General features: G+C 38.0%; 1 protein-coding gene across 4 annotated transcripts in view; it reads left to right on the top strand.

Moving 5' to 3' along the window:
- Positions 1–22,225, top strand: part of ITPR2 (inositol 1,4,5-trisphosphate receptor type 2) — a 515,671-nt gene that overhangs the window by 101,077 nt on the left and 392,369 nt on the right. For all 4 annotated transcript variants that reach the window (XM_047864958.1, XM_047864957.1, XM_047864956.1 and 1 more), the window contains 3 exons: positions 13,223–13,338; positions 14,129–14,215; positions 16,182–16,340. In XM_047864958.1, the coding sequence (XP_047720914.1) occupies positions 13,246–13,338; positions 14,129–14,215; positions 16,182–16,340 (339 nt within the window). In that variant the 5' untranslated portion in view covers positions 13,223–13,245. The remainder of the gene's footprint in view (positions 1–13,222; positions 13,339–14,128; positions 14,216–16,181; positions 16,341–22,225) is intronic.

Raw genomic sequence — 22,225 nt, 5'->3', positions numbered from 1 at the left:
TGGGAATAGGGTATTTTAAGTATATGTTTAACTTTTCAAGAAATTACCAGTATGTTTTTCAAAGTATTTGAACTATTTTACATTCATCCCACAAATGAAGGTAAGAATGTATATGTGCATCAGATATCGGGGGTCCAGCTGCCCCACATCCTCCCCCACATGTGGTGGTGTTGTTCTTTTTAATTGTAGCCTTCTGAGCAGGCATGTAGTAATATGCATTGGGGTTTTGTTTATTTTTTTTTAAGTTTATTTATTTATTTTGAAAGAGCACAGGAAAGTGCACGAGTGGGGGAGGGGCAGAGAGAGAGGGAGAGAGAGAGAATCCTAAGCAGGCTCCATGCAGTCCCAATGTGGGGCTTGATCTCATGAAACTCGAGATCATGACCTTAGCCAAAACCAAGAGTGGGACACTTAACTGACTGAGCCACCCAGGCACCCCTGTAACTGAGGTGTTAATTTGCATTTTCCTAATGACCAGAGATGTTGAGCATCTTTTTATGTGCTTGTTGGCCTTCCATATGTCTTTCCTTTGTGGTGTCTATTCATGTTTTATTGGGTTGTATGTATTCTTTATTGAGTTGTAAGAGTACTTTCTATATTCTGAATCCAAGTCCTCTGGTAGATGTATGTTATGCTTTTGCAACTTAGTTTTAAGTTCAAATTTTTAAAAATTTTATTTATTTTTGAGAGAGGGAGAGAGAAAGAGAGAGAGAGACAGAATAAGCAGGGGAGAAGCAGAGAGTGAGGGAGACACAGAATCTGAAGCAGGATCCAGGCTCAGAGCTGTCAGTGCAGAGCCTGATGGGGGGCTTGAACTCACAAACTGTGAGATCATGACCTGGCCCAGAGTTGGACACTTAACTGACTGAGCCACCCAGGTGCCCCTTAAATTCAATTTTGATAAGAAATGTTCAATTCATCTACATTTTTATTTGAAATTCAAAAGATATAATCTTATCTGAACAAAATCTAGTACATTTTAAGCACAATTTTATAATCATGCAAGGGAGAAAGGAAGAAAAGAGGAGTAATGAGAAAGTTCAGAGAAGAAATAAAGGAAATATTGGAGAAAGAGTGAAATAAGAGAGTAAAAAGGAAGAAAATGATTAGGAAAAGGGAAGAACTTGATAAAACAGACAAACAAAAAAGATGGAATGAGAGAGATCCTAAGACATGGAGGAAGAGAACAACACACACACTTGAAGTTATGGAGGAAAAAGGAGAAATAGATATGAAAGGAGAAGACAAAAAAATGCAGGGAGAAGGAAACGCCACAAGTGTTTCTTCTAGTTCCCTTGTCTTGCCTCCTGCATCAGCTAATGTGATAGCTCATCTCTTGCTTCCGACTTCTCATGTTCAGCCTGTTTTCTGGAAGTCTCACTTTTCCTCACACCTCCCAATTCTTCAATATTTTGCTATTCCAGCTTCCAGACAAGCAAAATAGCTGGGTTGTGTGTGTCCCTTCCATCTCCAGAGTATAAAAGCACACACAGACTCTGAAGTTAGGTGTTTGGCTTTGAATCGTAGCTCTGCCATTTGCTAACTCTGTGATCCTGGGCAGCACCTAACTTCATGCTCCACTGTAGAGTGGGCATGGTAGCACCACCTGTCTCCAGTTTTTCTATGAAGATGAAAGAATCCATGGGAAGCTCTTACCATGGTGCTCGGTTATTGAATGTTAACTGCTAGTGGTGCATGTGAGTGTGTGTCTGTGTGTGTGTGTGTGTGTGTGTGTGCACGTGCACATGTGTGTGTTGGGAGAGGAGGTGTTTCTTGGTCATCATTCCTTCTACCTTTGGTTCTTTGTTCATCTTCTTTTAATCGGGGAGTACCTTACCAAATTAAAATATTAAAAAAAAATTTTTTTTAACGTTTTTATTTATTTTTGAGACAGAGAGAGACAGAGCATGAACGGGGGAGGGGCAGAGAGAGAGGGAGACACAGAATGGGAAGCAGGCTCCAGGCTCCGAGCCATCAGCCCAGAGCCCGACGCGGGGCTCGAACTCACGGACCGCGAGATCGTGACCTGAGCTGAAGTCGGCTGCTTAACCAACTGAGCCACCCAGGTGCTCCACCAAATTAAAATATTTAAGTGACAGACTATCACAACAAACATCATGCTTCTGGAACTCCAAGATATAAACACAACTGTGTTTACACATCTGGAATGTAAAGTTGGAAATAATAATAATGGATATTTATATAGTGCTTTAACTTGGAGCATTTTACCCTAGTACTGACAGATATTTAGTACATGACTTACAGGATCCAGGGCCAGAATTTCCTGGTCTCTGTAATAGGGAGAAGCCCAACAAAACCATGGTGTGATAAACATAGCTGAGCAAAGTGAGAGGTCCGAGTCCGAGATTTTTATCCATAAATACTGGACATGAACCCTACCCTTTCATGCCAGTCACCCCTGCCACAATTGCCATCATATTAAACAGAAGGTAGTATTTGGAAGGGGATCCTTCCTGATGCAAGATCCCTCCTGTAGCATTTCTCATCTGCCTCTGCCTGGACGTTATTATAAACGTTTATGTGCCTATGATTAATTTGTGTTTTTTAGACTTTTCTGATTGCTAGCAATGTTTTCCTTACATTTACTTTTTTAAAAAAAATGTTTATTTATTTATTTTGAGAGAGAGCTAGAGAGAGCAAGAGCAGGATAGAGTTAGAGAGAGAGGGAGACAGAGAATCCTAAGCAGACTCTGCTGTCAGCACAGAGCCCCATGTGGAGCTCGATTTCACGAACCATGAAATCATGACCTGAGACAGAATCAGGAGCTGGAGGCTTAACCAACTTAGCCACCCAGGCATGCCTCCCTACACTTATAAATATACTTACACATTTAGAAATTTTTCTTTGGTTCTGGATCAATATGGAGCAAAAAATCTTCCTTCTTTTACATGTAGACCATCAGCTGTAAAAGTGAGATTATGCCTACTCTTTGTTTTCTCTCTTAGACAACATTTCCTAGTTCCTACCATTGTCCTCAGAGGACATGACTTCTGTATCTTGCTTGCCTTCCCATTTGCCTAACTTTGGACACAGGTAATTTGTTACACATTTTAAGTGGCATCTATAATTCAGCCTAATATTCTGTCTGAGTACAATTGCGCCCAACAACGTTCCTACTTCTTCTGGTTGCGATCCCATTCGTCTGTAAGTCAGCTTAAAATGGCTGCATCAGCTTTCAGCCGCTACATCACCGTGTTCATTTGCTGTATTTGGATTGATCATATACTTTGTCATGTAAGCTTTGAGACACTTTGCTACCAGGCACTAAGCTATCCGGACACTTTGAGAGTGCAAGGGCACACAATTAATAATTAGGCTCAGGCAACAGGCATAAACCAGAGTCGTCTTGGGTGGGGATGTATGGTCACTGTAATTATATTAACTTGAACTGAAGCCTAAGGTCTAGGCCTTTTGTTTTGTTTTTTTTTGTTTTTGTTTTTGTTTTTTTTCCCTGCTAATAACGCTTTGGCTCTCTTCTATCATGCACTTAAGCAGTTGAAGGTTTTTGAACATAAATGCAAAACTTTATACTTAGGCTTGTTTACAGTTTAATTGTGTTGATGTTTGCCCTTGTAGAGATGATAAAATCTAGATTTTTATCTGTCCAATTAGCTATTGCTTCCCAATCTGCATCATCTGAAAATCTGATAAACTTTCCTGTATATTCTTCCCAGCCATTGGTAATGACAAAGGTGCCTTCCTCACGCCTGTAGCATCAATCCACCTCAACCTCAGGTAGCTATCAGGCTCCAGCCCTAAACTGAGAGCCAAGATCTTAGCTGTTCTCTTCTCAGGTATTTGCATGTTAATACGAGACAAAAAAGACCGTTAAACCTTTCAGAACAGAAAGAATAGATTCTAATGGTTGTTTCTCTGGTATCTTGGCAGGAGTTTCCTTCTGCAGATTCTGAGCATTTTCCATATACCAGATAATAGGTGCTGAATGCGGTTAGATGCAAACATAGTAACTAATACAGGATAGGTGCTCTAGTAAAGGCAGAGGTTAAGCAGAGTAGAGGTAAAAAAGAGGAAGACAGGGGCATCTGCCTGTTCTGTTGTAATTGCTTATATAAAAATTTGAAATGGCAATTAATAAAAGGATAGTTTTTGTGGATTTCAGAAGCCATTCATAGAGCAAAAAAACATTCCTTTGGTGGTCTCCTCTCCTCTTGACCACAGGATTTCTTTCTGTCTGTCTGTCTCTCTCCCTATTATATATACAATATATCCATTATAAGTACATTATATATCTATATAATGTAGATATTATACATTTGTATTAACTTATATAATACATATACATGTAATTTGTATTTATAGAATGCATATAGATACAAATGCATTTGTATATATATAATATATATATTTTTGAATTTTCAGTTGTTAACTCTAACTTGTGCACGTATGTACTCCTTTAGAATATTGACTTTAAATACTTTTTGTTGCATCTGTCAGTGAGAAATACATTTCACATTGTAAGCCAGCACATACATGTGCGCACACACACACACACTCACACACATGAACACACACACACACAACAGAAACAAGTTCCTCAAAAGAATACTTGCTATTTACAGTGTCCTTCCCTTCCCTTCCCTTCCCTTCCCTTCCCTTCCCTTCCCTTCCCTTCCCTTCCTGTTCCCTTGCCTTCCTGTTCCCTTCCCTTCCTGTTCCCTTCCCTTCCCGTTCCCTTCCCTTCCCGTTCCCTTCCTGTTCCCTTCCTGTTCCGTTCCATCTCACTTCATTCAAAAAGAGCTGGTTGAAGCCATGTAAATTGATTTCAAACCTGGTTTGCACAATTACAGTTTGTAAAACACTGTTGTAAACTTATTGTCCATTCTTGTCTTCTAAATTGTCTATAGAAGTAGATGCTTTTATCATGGTAGTAGTCAATAGAAAGTTGGTCTCACTTGGGCATAAATCAGCAATGATAATGATGACTAGGACTCCATCTGTTTGTTCATATGGACAAATCACTGCCCACAAAAGACTTAGTACAATGAAGTGATTTTGTTTTAGGTTTTTCCATATGAGAATAGCAGTTAATTCAGTACCTAGACAACAAACAGCAAACAAATTCTTTCATCTTTTTTTAAAATAAATTTTTTGGTACTTCTAGAAGTTCTGTATCTCTTGGAATATGGAACCAGGGAAAGCTAGACTATCATATTTTGTGTTTGGAGAAATACAGAGTGCCTTCTGTTACATTGTGGTGGGCTTTGGAGACAGATTGGTGTGGATTAAATCTAAAAACTAGTTTTGAGACTTGAGGATAGATACCTAAAATGTGCCAAGTTTTTCTTCATTCATAAAACTAATGTTTACCTCAAAAGGTTTTTAGGAGAATTAGGGGCGCCTGGGTGGCTCAGTCAGTTAAGCATCTGACTCTTGATTTTGGCTCAGGGCCTGATCTCATGGTGGTGAGATGAGCCCCACGTAGGGCTCTGTGCTGACAGTGTGGAACCTGCTCCGGATTCACTCTCTGCCCCTCCCATGCTTGCATGTGCATGCAGGAGTGCTCTCTCTCTCTCTCTCTCTCTCTCTCTCTCTCTCTCTCTCTCTCAAAATAAATAAATAAACCTTATGATTATTTTTTTTAAGTTTATTTATTTTGAGAGAGAGAGAGAGCAGGGGCAGAGAGAGAGAGAGAGAGATGGAGAGAGAGACTCTCAAGCAGGCTCCTCACTGTCAACGCAGAGCCCCATGTGGGGCTTGACCCCATGAACCATGAGATCATGACCTGAGCCTAAATCAAGAGTCAGGTGCTTAATCGACTGAGCCACCCAAGCATCCCTACAGGTGTGAGGAAGCCATCTTTGTCATTACCAATGGCTGGGAAGAATATACAAGAAAGTTTATCAGATTTTCAGATGATGCAGATTGGGAAGCAATAGCTAATTAGGAGAATTAGGAGAATTAAATGAGGAAACGTATGAGATAACCTCTGATATATAAGAGGTACTATAGAAATATACACATAAATCAGAATACAAATAAACATATAAAACTTTATATATAAAACTATTGTATAAATCTATATTCTATTTGCATATACATATACACACATTTATGTATGTATAAATTCACTTCTTTTTTTTTTTCAGACTTAATATTCGTGTAATTGGGTTCATAAACTTGCATTTAGATTTCTGAGTCAGTCTGTTTTTGACAGTCTTGATTATCAGGGTTAATATGACACTTTGAGAATGGGATAATTGATTTAAAATTAAACATTATGATTTTCTGATAGAAATTCCACTTATTTGTAGTATAATGGTTTACTTAGTGTTAAAATTTAAGCCTTGACTAGAACGAAAATCAGCATTGATGCATTTGAATTTTATTTTTTCTCCACTCCAAATGAAGCAACATAGCAGTTTCATTTGTTTTTGTGTATTTACCCATTAATGTATGAATCAAGTGATTAATGTTTTTGAGGCTAACATTCCTATTGATGTTTTAACAATTATTTAATTACATATGCCTAAATGGCATATTTCCATGTTCATTAGTTTCTTTTGAAGTATTACAACTGTTGTAAACATACTTATATATCTTCATAACATTTCTCTAGACATTGTATTATGTTGTAAGACTACGGTAAGAAGGAGACTGAGACACATCTCAATCTCTGACCACTGCACATACTTGCTAAATGCATTAATAAATGCTTTAACAAGTCAACCTTTAATTGGCTGGAATCACATCTATTGTGAAGAAGTATTCTTAGCATTTGGTAATAAGAATGGAATTTTTTGAGGACATTGTATGTAATAATTAAACCAAAGATGAGCTAGAGATGTCAGATGGATTCTGTCTTCACATATTTAGGGCTATTGTGTTGAAGCCATATTAGATTTGTTCTTTTTCTTTTTAAATTTTTTTAACGTTTATTCATTTTTGAGAGACAGAGAGAGACAGAGCACGAGTGGGGGAGGGGCAGAGAGAGAGAGGGAGACACAGAATCCGAAACAGGCTCCAGGCTCTGAGCTGTCAGCACAGAGCCTGATGCGGGGCTCAAACTCACAAACCGTGAGATCATGACCTGAGCTGAAGTCAGATGCTTGCCAGACTGAGCCACCCAGGCGCCCCAGATTAGATTTGTTCTAATTGGCCTCGAAGTGTATGCGTACAATTATAACAGCTTTTCAAGTGAGACAAATTTTGCCTCTGTATGACAAACCTGCTACCAAATGGTGTCATCACACGGTGAGACAGACATTGAATTGGGTTCAGATGATCTCCAAATTCCAGCTTGATTCCTTACCAACTTTGTTGTCTTAAGACAGATCTTAGGATGTGCGTTCAACCACACATAGGATGCTTGGATGCCTTCCCTGGTGACTGTTTGGCCTCTTGGTGGTAGGGATGGTGAGACCACACTTGGTTTGCTCATTACAGTTTGCTCGGTTTCCCTCTCTGGGATTGGGGAGAAACAATCCAGGTTAACTCTCAGTGTCTCAAATAATCTTTACCACCGATGTTTAGGACTCTGTATAGTGTACAAAGTGTGGGCGAACTTGTTCACATTTATAATTTATTTTGGTCTAGAGATTTTATCATGAATGACCTAGGTAACTCACTCTGAGTTTTTGCTTCTTTATCTGAGAGAAGGAAAAGGTCAGATTTTATCTGAAGCCCCTTGGAGTACTGACATTTCAGCAGTGTACAAGCCTTCAACTTCAAAAGGCTGTTTCTCTCTCTCTTCAATAGTAAAATAGCTGACTTTTGCCTAGAGGAAGTTATTCTGCATTTTCATGGTGATAAACTTTAATGTTTGCTAACACCTCTAATAAATTTTCTCTGGCCTTCCTAACGTTCTAGAGTATACTTTCTCTCTTACATACCTTCTCTACACTTGGGTTAGGCCATGATCAAGGGAGGTAGATGCTTGGTTTGAAATTTCCACTCCTAAGCAAAACAAAACAACACTCCTTTTAAAAACACACTCTAAGCATAATTTTGTACAAACACTGTATTTCAGGATACTTTCTAAGAGAAACTGAAAGACAAAAGAAAGCTATAGTTACATTTTCAGCTAATGAATGTGTACCTGTCTTCCGATCAACTCTGAATCCTAATTACTAGCGTCCAATGGCCCCTTGTGTGCCTCTCCTGTACCCTAGGGAGAGTTTTCTTACTACTTTCCATTTTATCATTGGGAAGGTCCCATAATATTCATTGCACTCTGTTGCATCCTGTTTATATCATAAAGAGAAAAAGGAAAACTATAGAGCCCTCCCTCCCCACCTTTCTCCACGTGGAAATAATAAACCCCTTGGCAACCATGTTCCCTGTAATCAGTATGAGGTAATTTTACAAGCTGCCATGAAAGAGCCATTTGTTGAATGCCTGCTTTGTGATAGGCATTTGCTGATGGTTTAATATGTCTTGCGTCATTTAAATCTTACAACATGTTTCAGAGGGAAGAGAAATGAAACAAAGTTTTCTTTTCACTATTACCAAAGGAAGTTGCTGGCCATTACATAACTTAAACTTTGCCTTTAGTAGCCCCAAATGGAGTACTATAGATAGTTTCTGGCGGGTGCAGAAACTGCCTTAGGTACAAATATTTTAGAAAGTGCGTTTACAGATACAAAGCAAAACATTTCAAAGCTATTTAGATAGGTGTTGTAAGTGGAGGTTTAGACCGTTTTCCTGCAAGATTTACGTGGAATCGTGTGGGAAAGTTACTTTTTTGGTATCCACGTTATGTGCTCCATGCTTTCCATATTTTGTAGTGGAGAAACCGCTAGAATTTATAAGCATCCTAATGCTGCCAGATCTTTCAGTTTAAAGCGAACACTTCCGGGGTATTTAATTTCCTTCTTCCAGAGTTGTAAAAAAAAAAAAGTTCTAATTCTAAGGCATTGTCCTTATAATATTGCCTAACTGAATATATCATGATTTGTTGGATTACTAACATTTCCTGAACTCTATAATTTTGCAAAATTATTTGCCTTAGGTCTTCAGGTTAAGCTTTTTAAAAAATTTAACTCAGATGACTTCCTTTTATTTGTGCTTTTAGTGTTTCTCCATGAGGCAAAACTTTCCCTTTTAAAAATTATTCCTTGAGTCTCGAAATGCTGAAGTGAATGTTGTCAACTAATTCCCAAACGACACTGAGCCACTTTTTAATTGGAAAACCCCCAGAAAACTTTTTCTTATGTATGTTTGAATTTAGAGAATGAGCAGACCAAGGAATACTAGAGAGCAGGGTGTGGAGGGGGCAGATGAGAGAGGGCGGCTCTGAAATAGCGGGATTCCTATCCTGGAGGAGGAAGAATGTGGGAGGTCTGTTCAAAGGCTCCGCCCTTGCTGGTGGTAGGGCTTATACCTGCATATGGTAAGAGGCATTGCATGGTAATACAGGTTACCTCCTCTGCTCACTGCCGTCCTATTTCAGGGAGTTCAAGAATTTTATACAATTACACACTGTGGCAGCTCTTAAACCACAGGTGCATACACTTGTGAGTTGAGCATTTCTGGTTTGTGTTCAGGTTTAGTCCGAGACCTGTACTTCTTGTTGCTCTTTGCTGGGAGCTCTGCGAGGGTTTAGTCATCTCTTAATCTCAGTGAAGCTGTTGCTGAATGAATGAAGCAATGAAGCAATATTAATAATAATATCTTACATTTATAAGAAGGCTTTAAAATTCACAGAGTGCTTTCACACGGATTTTCTTTCTGTGACTCTCAGCAGTCCTGTGAATTAGGTGTGGCACATATTATTAACACTTTTATTATGCAATCAATTTAGAATCGGACAAAATATGTGACTAGCCCAAGACCAGTAGATTTTTTATGTTTCCCAAAAGAGGAAGAGAGAATTAAACACACACACACACACACACACACACCCATCATGATCACTATCACCACCATCAACAAGAAAAGCATTTGTACAGAAGTCTGTGTATGCCCTACATTCTTTCCCATCAACCAAAATAGTCCTGAGATACTGGTTCCCACACAGAAACAGATTGGTTATTTATTTACTGTAGTATGAAATGAGATGTGATCCGTGGGAGGCTGCTGAGGATGACCACGGAACCAAAGCCCTGAAAGAGGAAAGAGCTTTGGAAATCAGAGCGTTTGAAGTTGCATCTCAGACACAGTGGGTGGCAGCTCGTTCATCTGGCCACCTTCACTTTCTCTCCTTCTCACCTCTCCCCACCCCACATCTCATAGGTTATTAAGCTTGTTGCTTCTGCTGCTTTCTCTGAAAGCTGTGGCTATCCCCCAGCTACCATGCAGCCCAAATTCAGAGCGCTGGCAGGGAGCTTTCTGCTGGTCTCCTCGCCTCTTGTTCACATCATCTTTCACATGCTGTAAGAGCTTAAAATCCTGTAAGAGTTTGACATTTTCCCGGGGATAAAGTCCATTCTCCTAATCCAGCACGTAGGACTCCACAGACCATGACTTCACCAAACGCTCCATTCTCATTTCACGGCCTGGGCTGTGGTTTTCCTGTATACTTAGCAGGTCCTTTGGTGCTCTCCTTCTTTGTCTTTGTACTGGCAGTTGGCTCTGTTTGGCATGCCCCCCACACCCGTGCATTTGAGCCCCCTTGCCGCTGTGCTGAATTGGTGTTGGTTCTTTCAACCATGCCTTGCATCTTCTCCTTTGGGTGACTATCCTGACCTCCTTGGTGAGGTTGGCCACGTGCAACTTTGTGCCTCATGGTACCTTCTCTTGAGCTCCATTGTGAAACTTCCAACACATGGTAGACGCCTGTCTCATCCACGAGACTGTGAATGTTTGGGGACAGGACCTGATTCTTAGCACCTAGCAACACAGACAGACCAGTAAACATGGTTTGGCTGAATGTTTGGCTTCGTTTTACAATAACCTCAGCCACAACAATCAGGACCACGGCACACACGGTCTGTTTGCTAGTTACCCAAAGATACCGCTAATTAGGAATGCTACTGAAGTGATCTAGAATTTAGTGAAAATATTTTTTTCACTCAGAGGACCATTTCCTAATGAACTTAATTAGGAATCTGACGTAATGGAGAGGAACATAATTTTTCTCTTTTCATGCATGGGTGGAATCAGAAGTATAGACTGCAGATTATGGAGTCAGTTCCACTTGAATATGGATTTGTGTTTTTGCTGCACTAAAACAATGTGGAATTCAGTCACTTGCCTACTACAGGATAGTCCGAATAGTCTGCTGCATTAAATTGGGAACATTGTTTTGGTGGTAACCGTGAACAGCTTCCATACTGGTGCTTGAAAAAAATTGTATATTCTCTTTGTAGTTACTAATATGTGGAGAATATATTTTTAGGGCTTATAAAATATGTTGCCAAGGGAAACAGTTTTCAGGTCTAGTTATTTGGTGTTCATACGCATGTACCAAGTGGTAATATCTGTATCATACTGTAATTGTCATGGTCTCTCAGCCTACTTTTAGTGGTGCCTTTTAGAAGGTGTCTGTTTCTTGCTATGTATAAGATATTTACTCATCCACATCAGTAACTTTTACACCAGAAAATTAACAATTAGTTTTCTGTAGCCTGTTTGTATATGGAAGGTGAGGACAATCAGTAGAATTTGTGTTTATGATTACAAGCTATAGAAAAAGTCATTATGTTTTAATGTTTATTTATTTATTTTGAGAGACAGAGAGAGAGAGAGAGAGAGAGAGAGAATCCCAAGCAGCCCCACTTCCAGTATGGAGCCTGATGTGGGACTCTATCCCACAAACCTTTGTGAGATCATGACCTGAGCCGAAATCAAGAGTTGGATGCTTAACCAACTGAACCACCCAGGCGCCCCTACAATCATATTTCTTGATAATTTATGCCAGTAGAACTATAAGAGAGATTTGAAAAGAGATCAAGTCCATTATTTAATTTTATAATTATTTTATTTTATTTTTTTTTAATATATGAAATTTATTGTTAAATTGGTTTCCATACAACACCCAGTGCTCATCCCAAAAGGTGCCCTCCTCAATACCCATCACCCACCCTCCCCTCCCTCCCAGCCCCCATCAGCCCTCAGTTTGTTCTTAGTTTTTAAGAGTCTATTATGCTTTGGCTCTCTCCCACTCTTACCTCTTTTTTTTTTTTTTTTCCTTCCCCTCCCCCATGGGTTCCTGTTAAGTTTCTCAGGATCCACATAAGAGTGAACACATATGGTATCTGTCTTTCTCTGTATGGCCAATTTTATAATTATTTTAATAGAGAATAATAGAATGAGTATATATATAGTCAAGAATGTAGCTAAAGTAGGTATTTGAGTTGACAGAATTTTATTTTTGTGATACATATTTAAAAAATGAGAGTGACCTTAAATATTCACACATCAACCAAAATAATGTACATTTATCATATTGAGTTAATACAATTTTTTGTGAAAAAAATGAAGGTAATGTTTGGATTTTCTGTATCACTATGCCTTTATCATAGAATATTGGGAGTTGATCTTTATTATAGATTGTAGTCCATTTCACAAACATACAAAATCATCAGTGATGGAAGAATGGTTTACTCAAATTTCCAATTTCCTCATTAAAAAGAAAAAAATGTTTCGCTTTTTGTCTCCGAGATGTCACCAGCTATATTATTCCACTATGATTTCCTATCTTGATATTTAGTAGTCGAGTTAGAACTATAATCCTGGTTTAGTTTTTTTTTTTTGTTTGTTTGTTTTTGCTTTGTTTTTCCCTTATAACACACTGCGTCTCAGAGTTCCATGCCATGTTCACCCCAGGTATGTGGAAACTTGGGGAATGGATGGCTGAAATGGGTTTTGTTGTTATTGATTGTTTCTACTTCTTGCATCACTTTGGCTGTCAAAGATACATACCATGAATGAATAATTAATGGTGCAAGGTCAGGTAAGGCAGTGAAAATCACTAATCTCATCCTCTTCACTTTCTAACACCAGGTACCCCATTATAATTAAGAAGTATCTTATAATGTAATGATTACATTGACTTGGTTTTTAAATAAATCACGCTAGCTATGGTGCCTTTTAAAAAACCAAAACTAATGAAGAAGAAGGTATTTTAACAGTCTAAATAATTATTTAGAAAGAATGTTATAGGGGGAGTTTGAGTTGATTGGGAGATAGGCTTAATCTTTCTACTCAGGGATTGCAAGATTCCAATGCTAGGCTCAAAGGAAAATCTAAGAAATGCTGGTTGCCTTAGTCACAGTGTTTTTGTTTGTTGCTTTGTCATAGACTGCCTCTTTAAGGTGTGCCCTATGAACCGATATTCTGCCCAGAAACAATATTGGAAAGCTAAGCAAGCCAAACAGGGGAACCACACAGAGGCAGCCTTGCTGAAGAAATTACAGGTAAGGGCCAGGTTGCCATTTGTCTAGTTGAGGCTAGACCAAGAACAGCAATAACAAGTGATCTGTTTTGTATCTTAGTGATTTCACTTAATGCACAGAGATTTTAGAATAGAGGTAGCAGCACACTGAAAGTGGAAGAGACTTAAGTTACAGGGTGTGACCACTGATTTCCTGGCATGTAGCTAATATATTCCTGCTATTTTTTAGGGTGTGCCAGACTAATTCAAAGATTCACATCAAACTGGAAACCATTCAGAATCTCTGTAGGAGTATCAGATCCAGTTATATTTTACTTGGCATCGTACCTAATTTTTTTCCTGAAAGACTAGAAAAAGAACTGAAAGTCTGTTGCTTCTGGGTTGGGCTGAATGTAAATTTGATAGAACTTAAATTGTGTGTTATTAAAATTCCTGTTACTTTTGAAGTTGAAACTATTTTGAGACTTTTGAAATTCACCTACTGTTTCTATATTCTGTTTGGTTTGTCTAACAATATTCCTTCTGAAGCTAATTGTAGAAGACCAAAGAGCCTGGTACTTTTCTGAAATTTCCAACATAGAAGCATCCCAAGATATTTTTGGCCACATTTCAGCATTACCATGAGAGAATGATCATACTATATTATAATCATTTAATTGTTGGTTCCCTGCCCCCAGCACTAAGAGTAGAGCAATCAGCCTAATTCATTCATGGTTATAGTCTTTGTTCCTAAAATGACCCTTGTTTCTTTGTCAACTATTGTACTCTGTTTACTATGTTTCCATGATGAATATTTGCTAACCATTTTCCAGCATGCTGCAGAACTGGAACAAAAACAAAATGAATCAGAGAATAAGAAACTGTTGGGAGAAATTGTGAAATACAGTAATGTTATACAAGTAAGTCTCTTTACTTTCTTTAAAAAAAGGTGAATATTTTACGGGTAATTTGTGTCTGTTAGGAATGCCAAGCTGCATTAAAATTTGGGGATACAACAATTTGTTCTTTGATGGGAATTATGGATATTGTGTGATATTTTCAGTTGATGTTCAGCATAGTATTCTGTATGTTCGCAAATAAGTCTGGTGAGCATACACATAGGAAGTGTACTTATCTAGGTGTAGGTACAGGGTATTCCACCAAAAGGAGGAAGATAGGGAAACATACTTTCTAAAGGTCTATAGTAAAACCCTCCTTTAGAATTAGTGGGACTAACATGTAACATATGAAGCTTTATCTTTGCATTTGGTAGAGAGAGGAGTGTTCATGTTGTACTTTCAGATGGAAATTATCTTTGAGTTGTTATTAAAAGATTTATTTCAATGAGTTGCACCACTGATTTATCTCAGCTGCATTCCTCTCCTGTGCTTCACTTAGATCTTTCAGCTCTTTACTCGCTATTTGTTAATATGCCCCACCTTATTCCAAAAAGAATGCATTTTTTAAAATACATACCACGTACACTAAAATGAAATAAATAAGGCGACTGGGTCAAAGAGAAGATAGTGCTTATATGAATAAGGTGACGTCAGGGGGAGGCATGTTTATAAATACCATGTTTTGAAGGCTGGCTAGAAGCCTTTTTGTTGCTGACCTTGCTGTATGGAAAGCAATATATTATAGCCCTCACATAGGAAGTCCTTACCATAGAACTAAGTCCAGGTTCTAGAAGCACACATGTTCCCAGGAAGAAGACCAGAGAAGTATTCCTCCAATGAGCCCTCATAAAGAGGACACTGCTTCATATAGTAAGCACTAGCCTTAACAACTTATTACAGAAAACACTACAATGAGGTGTTTCATAGAGCTGTTTTAAAAAATAATATCGCCTGATGTTTTGTATTTGGCCAACGGCAAAATACCAGTGTTCAGGACTGTCCAAGCGGCCCTCTGCTGGGACAAGATGAGAGTGCCTGAATCTGCAGCTCCCCTAATGTAGGACTTTATCTAATGAACGATGATACAATACCTGTGGCATGGGTGGGTTGCATGTCCCTTGAGAAATCCTCCCTAAATAGAGTTTTTCTTAACCAAGTTTTGATCAGAATTAAGTGCCAGCAAGTTGTTTCTTGTCAAGAACCTGAAGTGCAAATGTTAGCATTACCAGCTAGGGGCCAAGCTATGTGCTCTAAAAAGGTGGATTCCAAAGGAGTGGGGCTGGACCATGAGGGTTTCATCAGTTCATGAGATAATTTCTTTCTTATATTGTGGATATTAAAATTACCATTCTGTTTTGGAATGATTGTAATAATAGACAGGAAGGTTGTTTGTTTTAGCTTTCCTACTCCGTAGAATACGGTCTTGGAGAGGTTTTGCAAATGGCACCCAAAAAGTCTGAGAAATGGCACATCCATGCTCATCTGAGAAGGGAGTAGGATCAGTGACCAGGGATTATTGAGGATGCAAAGCCTGCCTGTTCACACAGGAAGAAGTAGGGCTGTCCTTGGCAGGGATGGTTAATAACACTAAGTGGTTTGGTGCATTATTTTAGTTTCTTGGTTATTTTTTTCGTGTATTCTGTTGTGTCTGTGCAAGAATTGAAAAAATGTTTGGAATTTCCTGGTCTCCTTTGGGACGCTTGGTTTTATCCTATTATTTATCAGTAGATAAAAATGGTTCAGAGGTATCCTCTGGTTTGATTTCTCCATGTGCCCAGTTCATAGGGGACGGGGGGTGGAGGTGAAGAGGAACCCGAAGAAAGTCAGCTTGGAAATTCGATGGTGAGTGTGAAGTTTAAAAAGACCTCTTTTGTTTGACTGGCACCCCAAGTGGTGTTATGTGGGCTCAAGATATAGGTACAAACATACACATGTAATTAACAGAGGATATCAAAGAATAAAGGTGATAATGTCTTTTTCCCTACAGCTGCTACATATAAAAAGCAACAAGTATCTGACTGTCAACAAGAGATTACCTGCTTTATTGGAGAAGAACGCCATGCGTGTGTCCTTGGATGCTGCCGGAAATGAAGGGTCTTGGTTTTATATTCATCCCTTCTGGAAGCTGAGAAGCGAGGGTGACAATGTATGTAAAAATAAAATTAAGAGAGAAACAGTATGTTCATAAAGACAATAATTCTTAATAAGTGAAAGACTCCAGGTAGCACAAAGAAATGATACATAGTTTTCAATCGACACGTTATTTTTATGGTCGTACGTTTAATAGATTAAAAGTATTTATTTACAGTGCAAATTATGCTTGGGAATCATGAAAAGACAAAATTCAAATTAATTAAAAATCATCTTCCAGTTGGAATTCATGTGAAAGAATTTAAGTAATGTTAACATTGGCCGAACCTTTCAAAGGGTAGAGTTTGCTTCCTTTCTTAATCAGGAGGGAGCATGGTTGTAAGGAGAAAGCTATGCTTAGGAAATGTTGTTTATCCCTTTGAATTAATAGAGTAACAATGCATTATGCCAGTATTTCATTTATTGGCTCTATGGTCAGCTGTTTACAGTCTATACATCTTAAAGATGCATAATGTATGAGGAGCTATAGGTGGGCGCTTGTTGATGACAGTATTGAAAATACATTTTGGAATACATGTATGTCATATCATGTAGATTTTAGCAGCTGCTAAAGTATTTTCTGCTAGAAAATTTATAGAGTAGGGAAAATAAAAATTATGTGAAATGGGTCAATACATTGTTATTTATTTTCATTTGTAATAAATGAAGTAGCAAGTGACAGTCCCTAGCACATGGGGGATGCTCCATAAATGCTGAATAACTTTTTATGAATAGAATACTTTGCAAATATTGGGTCAGGTGATCAAGAAAATAGTTGTGATTTAAAAAAAATTAACATAAAATCCAAGCAATATAAAAATATAATTATTCTGATAGTTTTCTCAGTGCTTCGATTACATTTTAAATATGTTTTGGATATTTCTTATCCTAGAAATGTCCTCTTTTATAGTGAATCTTTTTTTTCTGGTGAATTTTGAAATATACATTCAATTCCACAGGATGCAAGCTTCATGGTTTAATTTGGTTAATAAATTATCTGATGATACCCTCTTTAGGTAAGGTTTGGGAGACACATGGCATGCAGGAATGTAGTGCACTTTAAGTCTTGTGTTGGAGTCCTTAAAAAAATAAGTCCTACATGTTTATTTTTTGGCATCAAGTGATGTGTGCTGTGAGCATGATATATATCTTAACTTCAGTAGGTAGTTAATTACAATCAACTCTCAATTATTTAGGGACTGACTATGTAGTTTATGAACAACCTATGTCTTTTGGTGCCCTTTCTTGTAATGCTTGCTTCCCTCTCTGGTCTCCCACTGAGTAGTGTCCCTGGCTGTAGATGGTCGGTGAAAATCAAACTGTGAAAAAAGCAAAACCTGAGCTCAAGTTCTGAGGGAATATGAGGAAATGATTGGATAAATTAGGGCCTTTAGATTCACTGTGGATTTTATTAATTCATTTTGTTTACTTATTCATTCTGTCTATTCCTCTCCTTGCTCCCAGATGCCTTTATAGGATCAACTGAGAGTTGAATGTAATGAACTATTTCAAATAATTAGTTGTCCTGGGGTGGGGGGAACCTACCACCCAAACACTCCATTTTGGTAAAATGGACAATGTAATTGTTAAGTGCAATATAGAAATCCTCCTTATATAGATGTGCTCCATAAAGCATGGCTAAAACAACCTTCCACATTGCTTTTTGCTGTAACAGCTCATTGTTTTTGCTCACCACTATGTAGCTATTGTGTGTGATTAAGGTTGCTGTGAAAACATAAGCACACTCATAGTCCTCTGTTTGCCGCTTAAATGTATAGCAATGCTCATTTTCTTCCCCAGGAATAGGTGGCATTCCCTAGCAATAAGTATCGTTCTAAAATTCTAAAATGTAGGAAATACTATCATGTCGTAGTAAGTGATTTAATTATTACTGATTTTTCTTAAAAGTGTATTAAGCTAAGAAGAAATTGAAAGGTTCAAAGGACTTTTAAAATTATACTCTACCATTTAGCAAGTAGTAAGTTGTGATTTAGGTTGTAAGTATCCAATAAGATGTTCGGTGACTGAAATGAAACTTAAGAACGAGGCTGATGAGGGGCGCCTGGGTGGCTCAGTTGTTTGAGCTTTTGATTTCAGCTCAGGTCATGATCTCACAGTTTGTAAGTTTGAGCCCCACGTTGGGTTCACTGCTGTACTCTCTCTCTGTCTCTCTCTCTAAAAATTAAACAAACATTAAAAAAAGAAAAAATGAGGCTGATGATAGTCTGGGGAGAAAAATGCTCATATCCTCAAAAATGAGCGGTTTCTATCATTTAAGAACACTTATGCCATATCTTACAGAATTGTCAGTTGGATGGGTTTTGGGGGAAAAGAGATTCAAGGACCCCTCAACTTTCAGCTGTATAGAAGCTCTTCCTTGCTGTTGAATAGTTAGAAAGTCATTGGGGATAGCAGAGTATGTAAATATTTCATTTTCATTTATTTTCCCAAGATTCAGTGTTTGTTTTTTTAATTTTCAACTTTGATCTAAGAAGTTATTACTTCTTAACCTTGATGGTAGATTTTAAAAAGGAGAAAAGCCCAGATCTTCCTCCAGTCAAGAGAAAAATTCAACTCTTAGGGTAAGAGCCTCTTCAAATAGCAAGTAGATTTTGCTATTTTGCAAAACTAGGTCTCTTGGAATTCTAGCAAAGGTAGGACTAGATCCCTGGTGTTTTGGTTTTTATTGCAGTGTTCTTTTCACCAGGCCAGGTGCCACTTCAAAAGAAGGGTAGCTGTCAGTGGCACTGTATTGCTCTTTATTTGCAGTAAAATCTCAACTTGAATCTTACATGACTGTTGCTTAGAACCAACAGAAGTGCTTTTGAAATTGGAATTTTTAAAAGATGATTTTGTACTAGGGTGAGTGTGTCACGGCAGAAAATGATTGCAACCTCAAGTTCTGTATTAAATACATAGCATCTGGGAAGGCATCTGACCACATTGGTGGATCAGCCCCAAGTTCCATATTTACCACTTTATTCAATTAGGTGTAAGTTCCCCAAGAACAGGGATTATTTCTCACATGTTTGTATTCTTTTTGGCACCCCTTACTGTTCTTTTTATTTCTTTTGATTAGTATCTTGTCCATTTCATTTTCAAGTTGTTTTTTTGTTTTGTTTTGTTTTTGTTTTGTTTCAGCTTGGTTACTCAAAGTCACCATTGTCAAGAACAAGACAGAGGACTTGGAAATCAGTGAATTGATGTTAGATTCTCTTTGTGAATACCATTCTTATGAAACCTTGGTGCTTGGAACATTTTGGCTATATGGCTGGTCTCTAAAAAATATACAGTATAAGGGGCGCCTGGGTGGCTTGGTTGGTTGGGCGTCTGACTTCGGCTCAGGTCATGATTTCACGGTCCTTGAGTTCGAGCCCCACAGCGGGCTCTGTGCTGACAGCTCTGTGTCTCCCTCTCTCTCTGCTCCTCCCCAGTTCATGCTCTGTCTCTCTCTGTCTCAAAAATAAATAAACGTTAAAAAAAATTAAAAAAAATATACAGTATAAGACTTTATGGGTGGTGTTTTGAAATAAATAGAACATATGGATTGACCCAAAGCTTACAGAAAAGTACACTAAAATAGTAAGACTTAGGTCAGTGGATATAGGTGCAAACAAAAATATTCTTTTAATTGAAAAGACACAGCTGAAATATATCATTATATTTAGTAGCTTATTGACTAATATTTATATGATGCAGATGAGAATGACATTGTAAACCAAATCCAGTTGTTCCTTAAGAAATTGGAAGATCAGACACAGCACTGGCAAGATGTGTATTAAATCCCAGTATTCGTAGTATGGATGATGATGCGGACTTCTGTCCGGCTCTTGAGAGTTAGAGCCACTTTGATGTCATGTGCAGTAAGAAGTGTGTGTGTGTGTGTGTGTGTGTGTGTGTGTGTGTGTGTGTGTGAGTTGTAGAAGGGGATGCTGGAAATATGTTTATGTCATGTTGGCTTTTGTATGTTTTTGTTTATTTAATTTTTAAAACTACTTACCAATTTTGGTTCACAGATAGAAAGCAATATAAAGATGTTTCACTTAAAGTCTCTTACCCTTTTTTCCATCTCCCCAGTTTTTGCCCCCTGCACCACAGTTAACCTCTGGAAAGATTTCTTATGCATGTACTTTTACTCCTTCCCTCTGCTTTTAACACAAATAGAGCCCACTCTGTTTCCTCACCCTCTCACTTAACACCTTTTCTTGGTGGTGTTCCCTTATCTGTGCATAGAGAGCTTCTACAGTGGCTTTTGTGAGTTAGGCACCAGCACCTGACTGATGATGACTTGAAAGGCGGGTGATGAACAGAGACCAATTCTAGAAGCTACTTCTGCAAACTAAGAACAACTACCCTTCACTCGAATAGTGAACTTGAAGCTCCTCTATTTGAATCTCCAGATATAGTTTGTGACAGCAGTACTATGTGTAAATGTAGACTCCTGTATATAACCCACAAAATCTTAATTTATATTGGAAATATGAAATTATGTTCCTGAAAGTCTTGGTCTAGGTTAAGATACAGGAAGAAGTTTTGTTTATTCTTATTTTCTGAGTCCTGATTTGCTTTTCAGTCTTCTCTCAAATTAATGTATTCTCATATTCAGTTGGTACAAAATATGCAAAGAGAGGTATTGTTTTTCATTTCTGAGATGGTAAGAAATTTCATATGAGAATTAAGAGTATAGGTCCTACAATAATAAGTCTTCTAATGGATTGTCACAAGAGAGACTTTAATAATTCCAAAATTAAACTGTTCATTATCATTAAGAAAACATAACTTTATTTCCCACAATTTGAATTATGAATATAAATTCTTTAAAAAAATTTTTTTTACATTTATTTATTTTTGAGAGACAGAGAGAGACAGAGCACAATCAGGGGAGGGGCGGGGGGGATGGACACAGAATGCAAAGCAGGCTTCAGGCTCTGAGCTGTCAGCACAGAGCCCAATGCGGGGCTGGAACCCTCTAACCACGAGATCATGATCTGAGCCGAAGTCGGACGCTTAACTGACTGAGCCACTCAGGCGCTCCTATGAATAGAAATTCTTGAGGGTAAATTGGTCATCATTAATGATAACATAGATGAAAAATCAACTTAGACTTACTTCTCTAGAGCATTTCTACCAAAACCAATTAAAAAATATTATGTATATTTTAATTAGTTTTTTAAGTGATCTCTACTCCCAACATGGGACTCAAACTTATGACCTGAGATCAAGGGTTGCGTGCTCTACCGACTGAGCCAGCCAGTCAGTAGAGTCAGTTTTTTAGCTTTTTTTTTTTTTGACTTAAAAATGAATACCAAGTTTAAAGAACAATATTAGTTTGGGATGTTTAAGATAAAAGTCAACCAGGTGCTTAAGGACCAAACAATAAACATATTTCTACCAGGTCATACCTAATTGTGCATTTCCTGAATCCAGATGGCATTAGAATGTTTAATAGATTTCTGAGATTATGGGAAGGATCAAATTTCACAGACTTGTTTTTAATTCCCTAGATAATACATGGATGACATTTTCTCCTCGCACTTGAAGTGGTTCAAATATTTAGGCAGATTGTTTGTGGCGGATGTATTCACTCTCTTTGGTGTAAACATGGCAAGAACCTCGTGTTGAGGTGAATTGTCCTATTTATCGACATTAAAAAAAGTTCTTACTGAAATAGGAGACTAATAAGAAAAGGATCTACACTGGCTTTATGAATCCAGGCTGATAGGCATTATGAACATGATTACATGATCATTAATCAGAAGACATTTTACCTCAAGGAGAAAAAGAATTGAACTAAGATTTGTGTGTTAGGTCAATAATGAGGACTTCTGTGCAGTTGTTTTGAGCTTCAAATGGAGCACCACAGATTCACTCAGTGTCATGGTTGCAACTTATTTCTGATTC

This window comes from Prionailurus viverrinus, chromosome B4 (genome assembly GCF_022837055.1).
Source record: "Prionailurus viverrinus isolate Anna chromosome B4, UM_Priviv_1.0, whole genome shotgun sequence".
NCBI classification, from domain to species: domain Eukaryota; kingdom Metazoa; phylum Chordata; class Mammalia; order Carnivora; family Felidae; genus Prionailurus; species Prionailurus viverrinus.
This window is presented reverse-complemented; position numbering and strand designations above follow the sequence as displayed.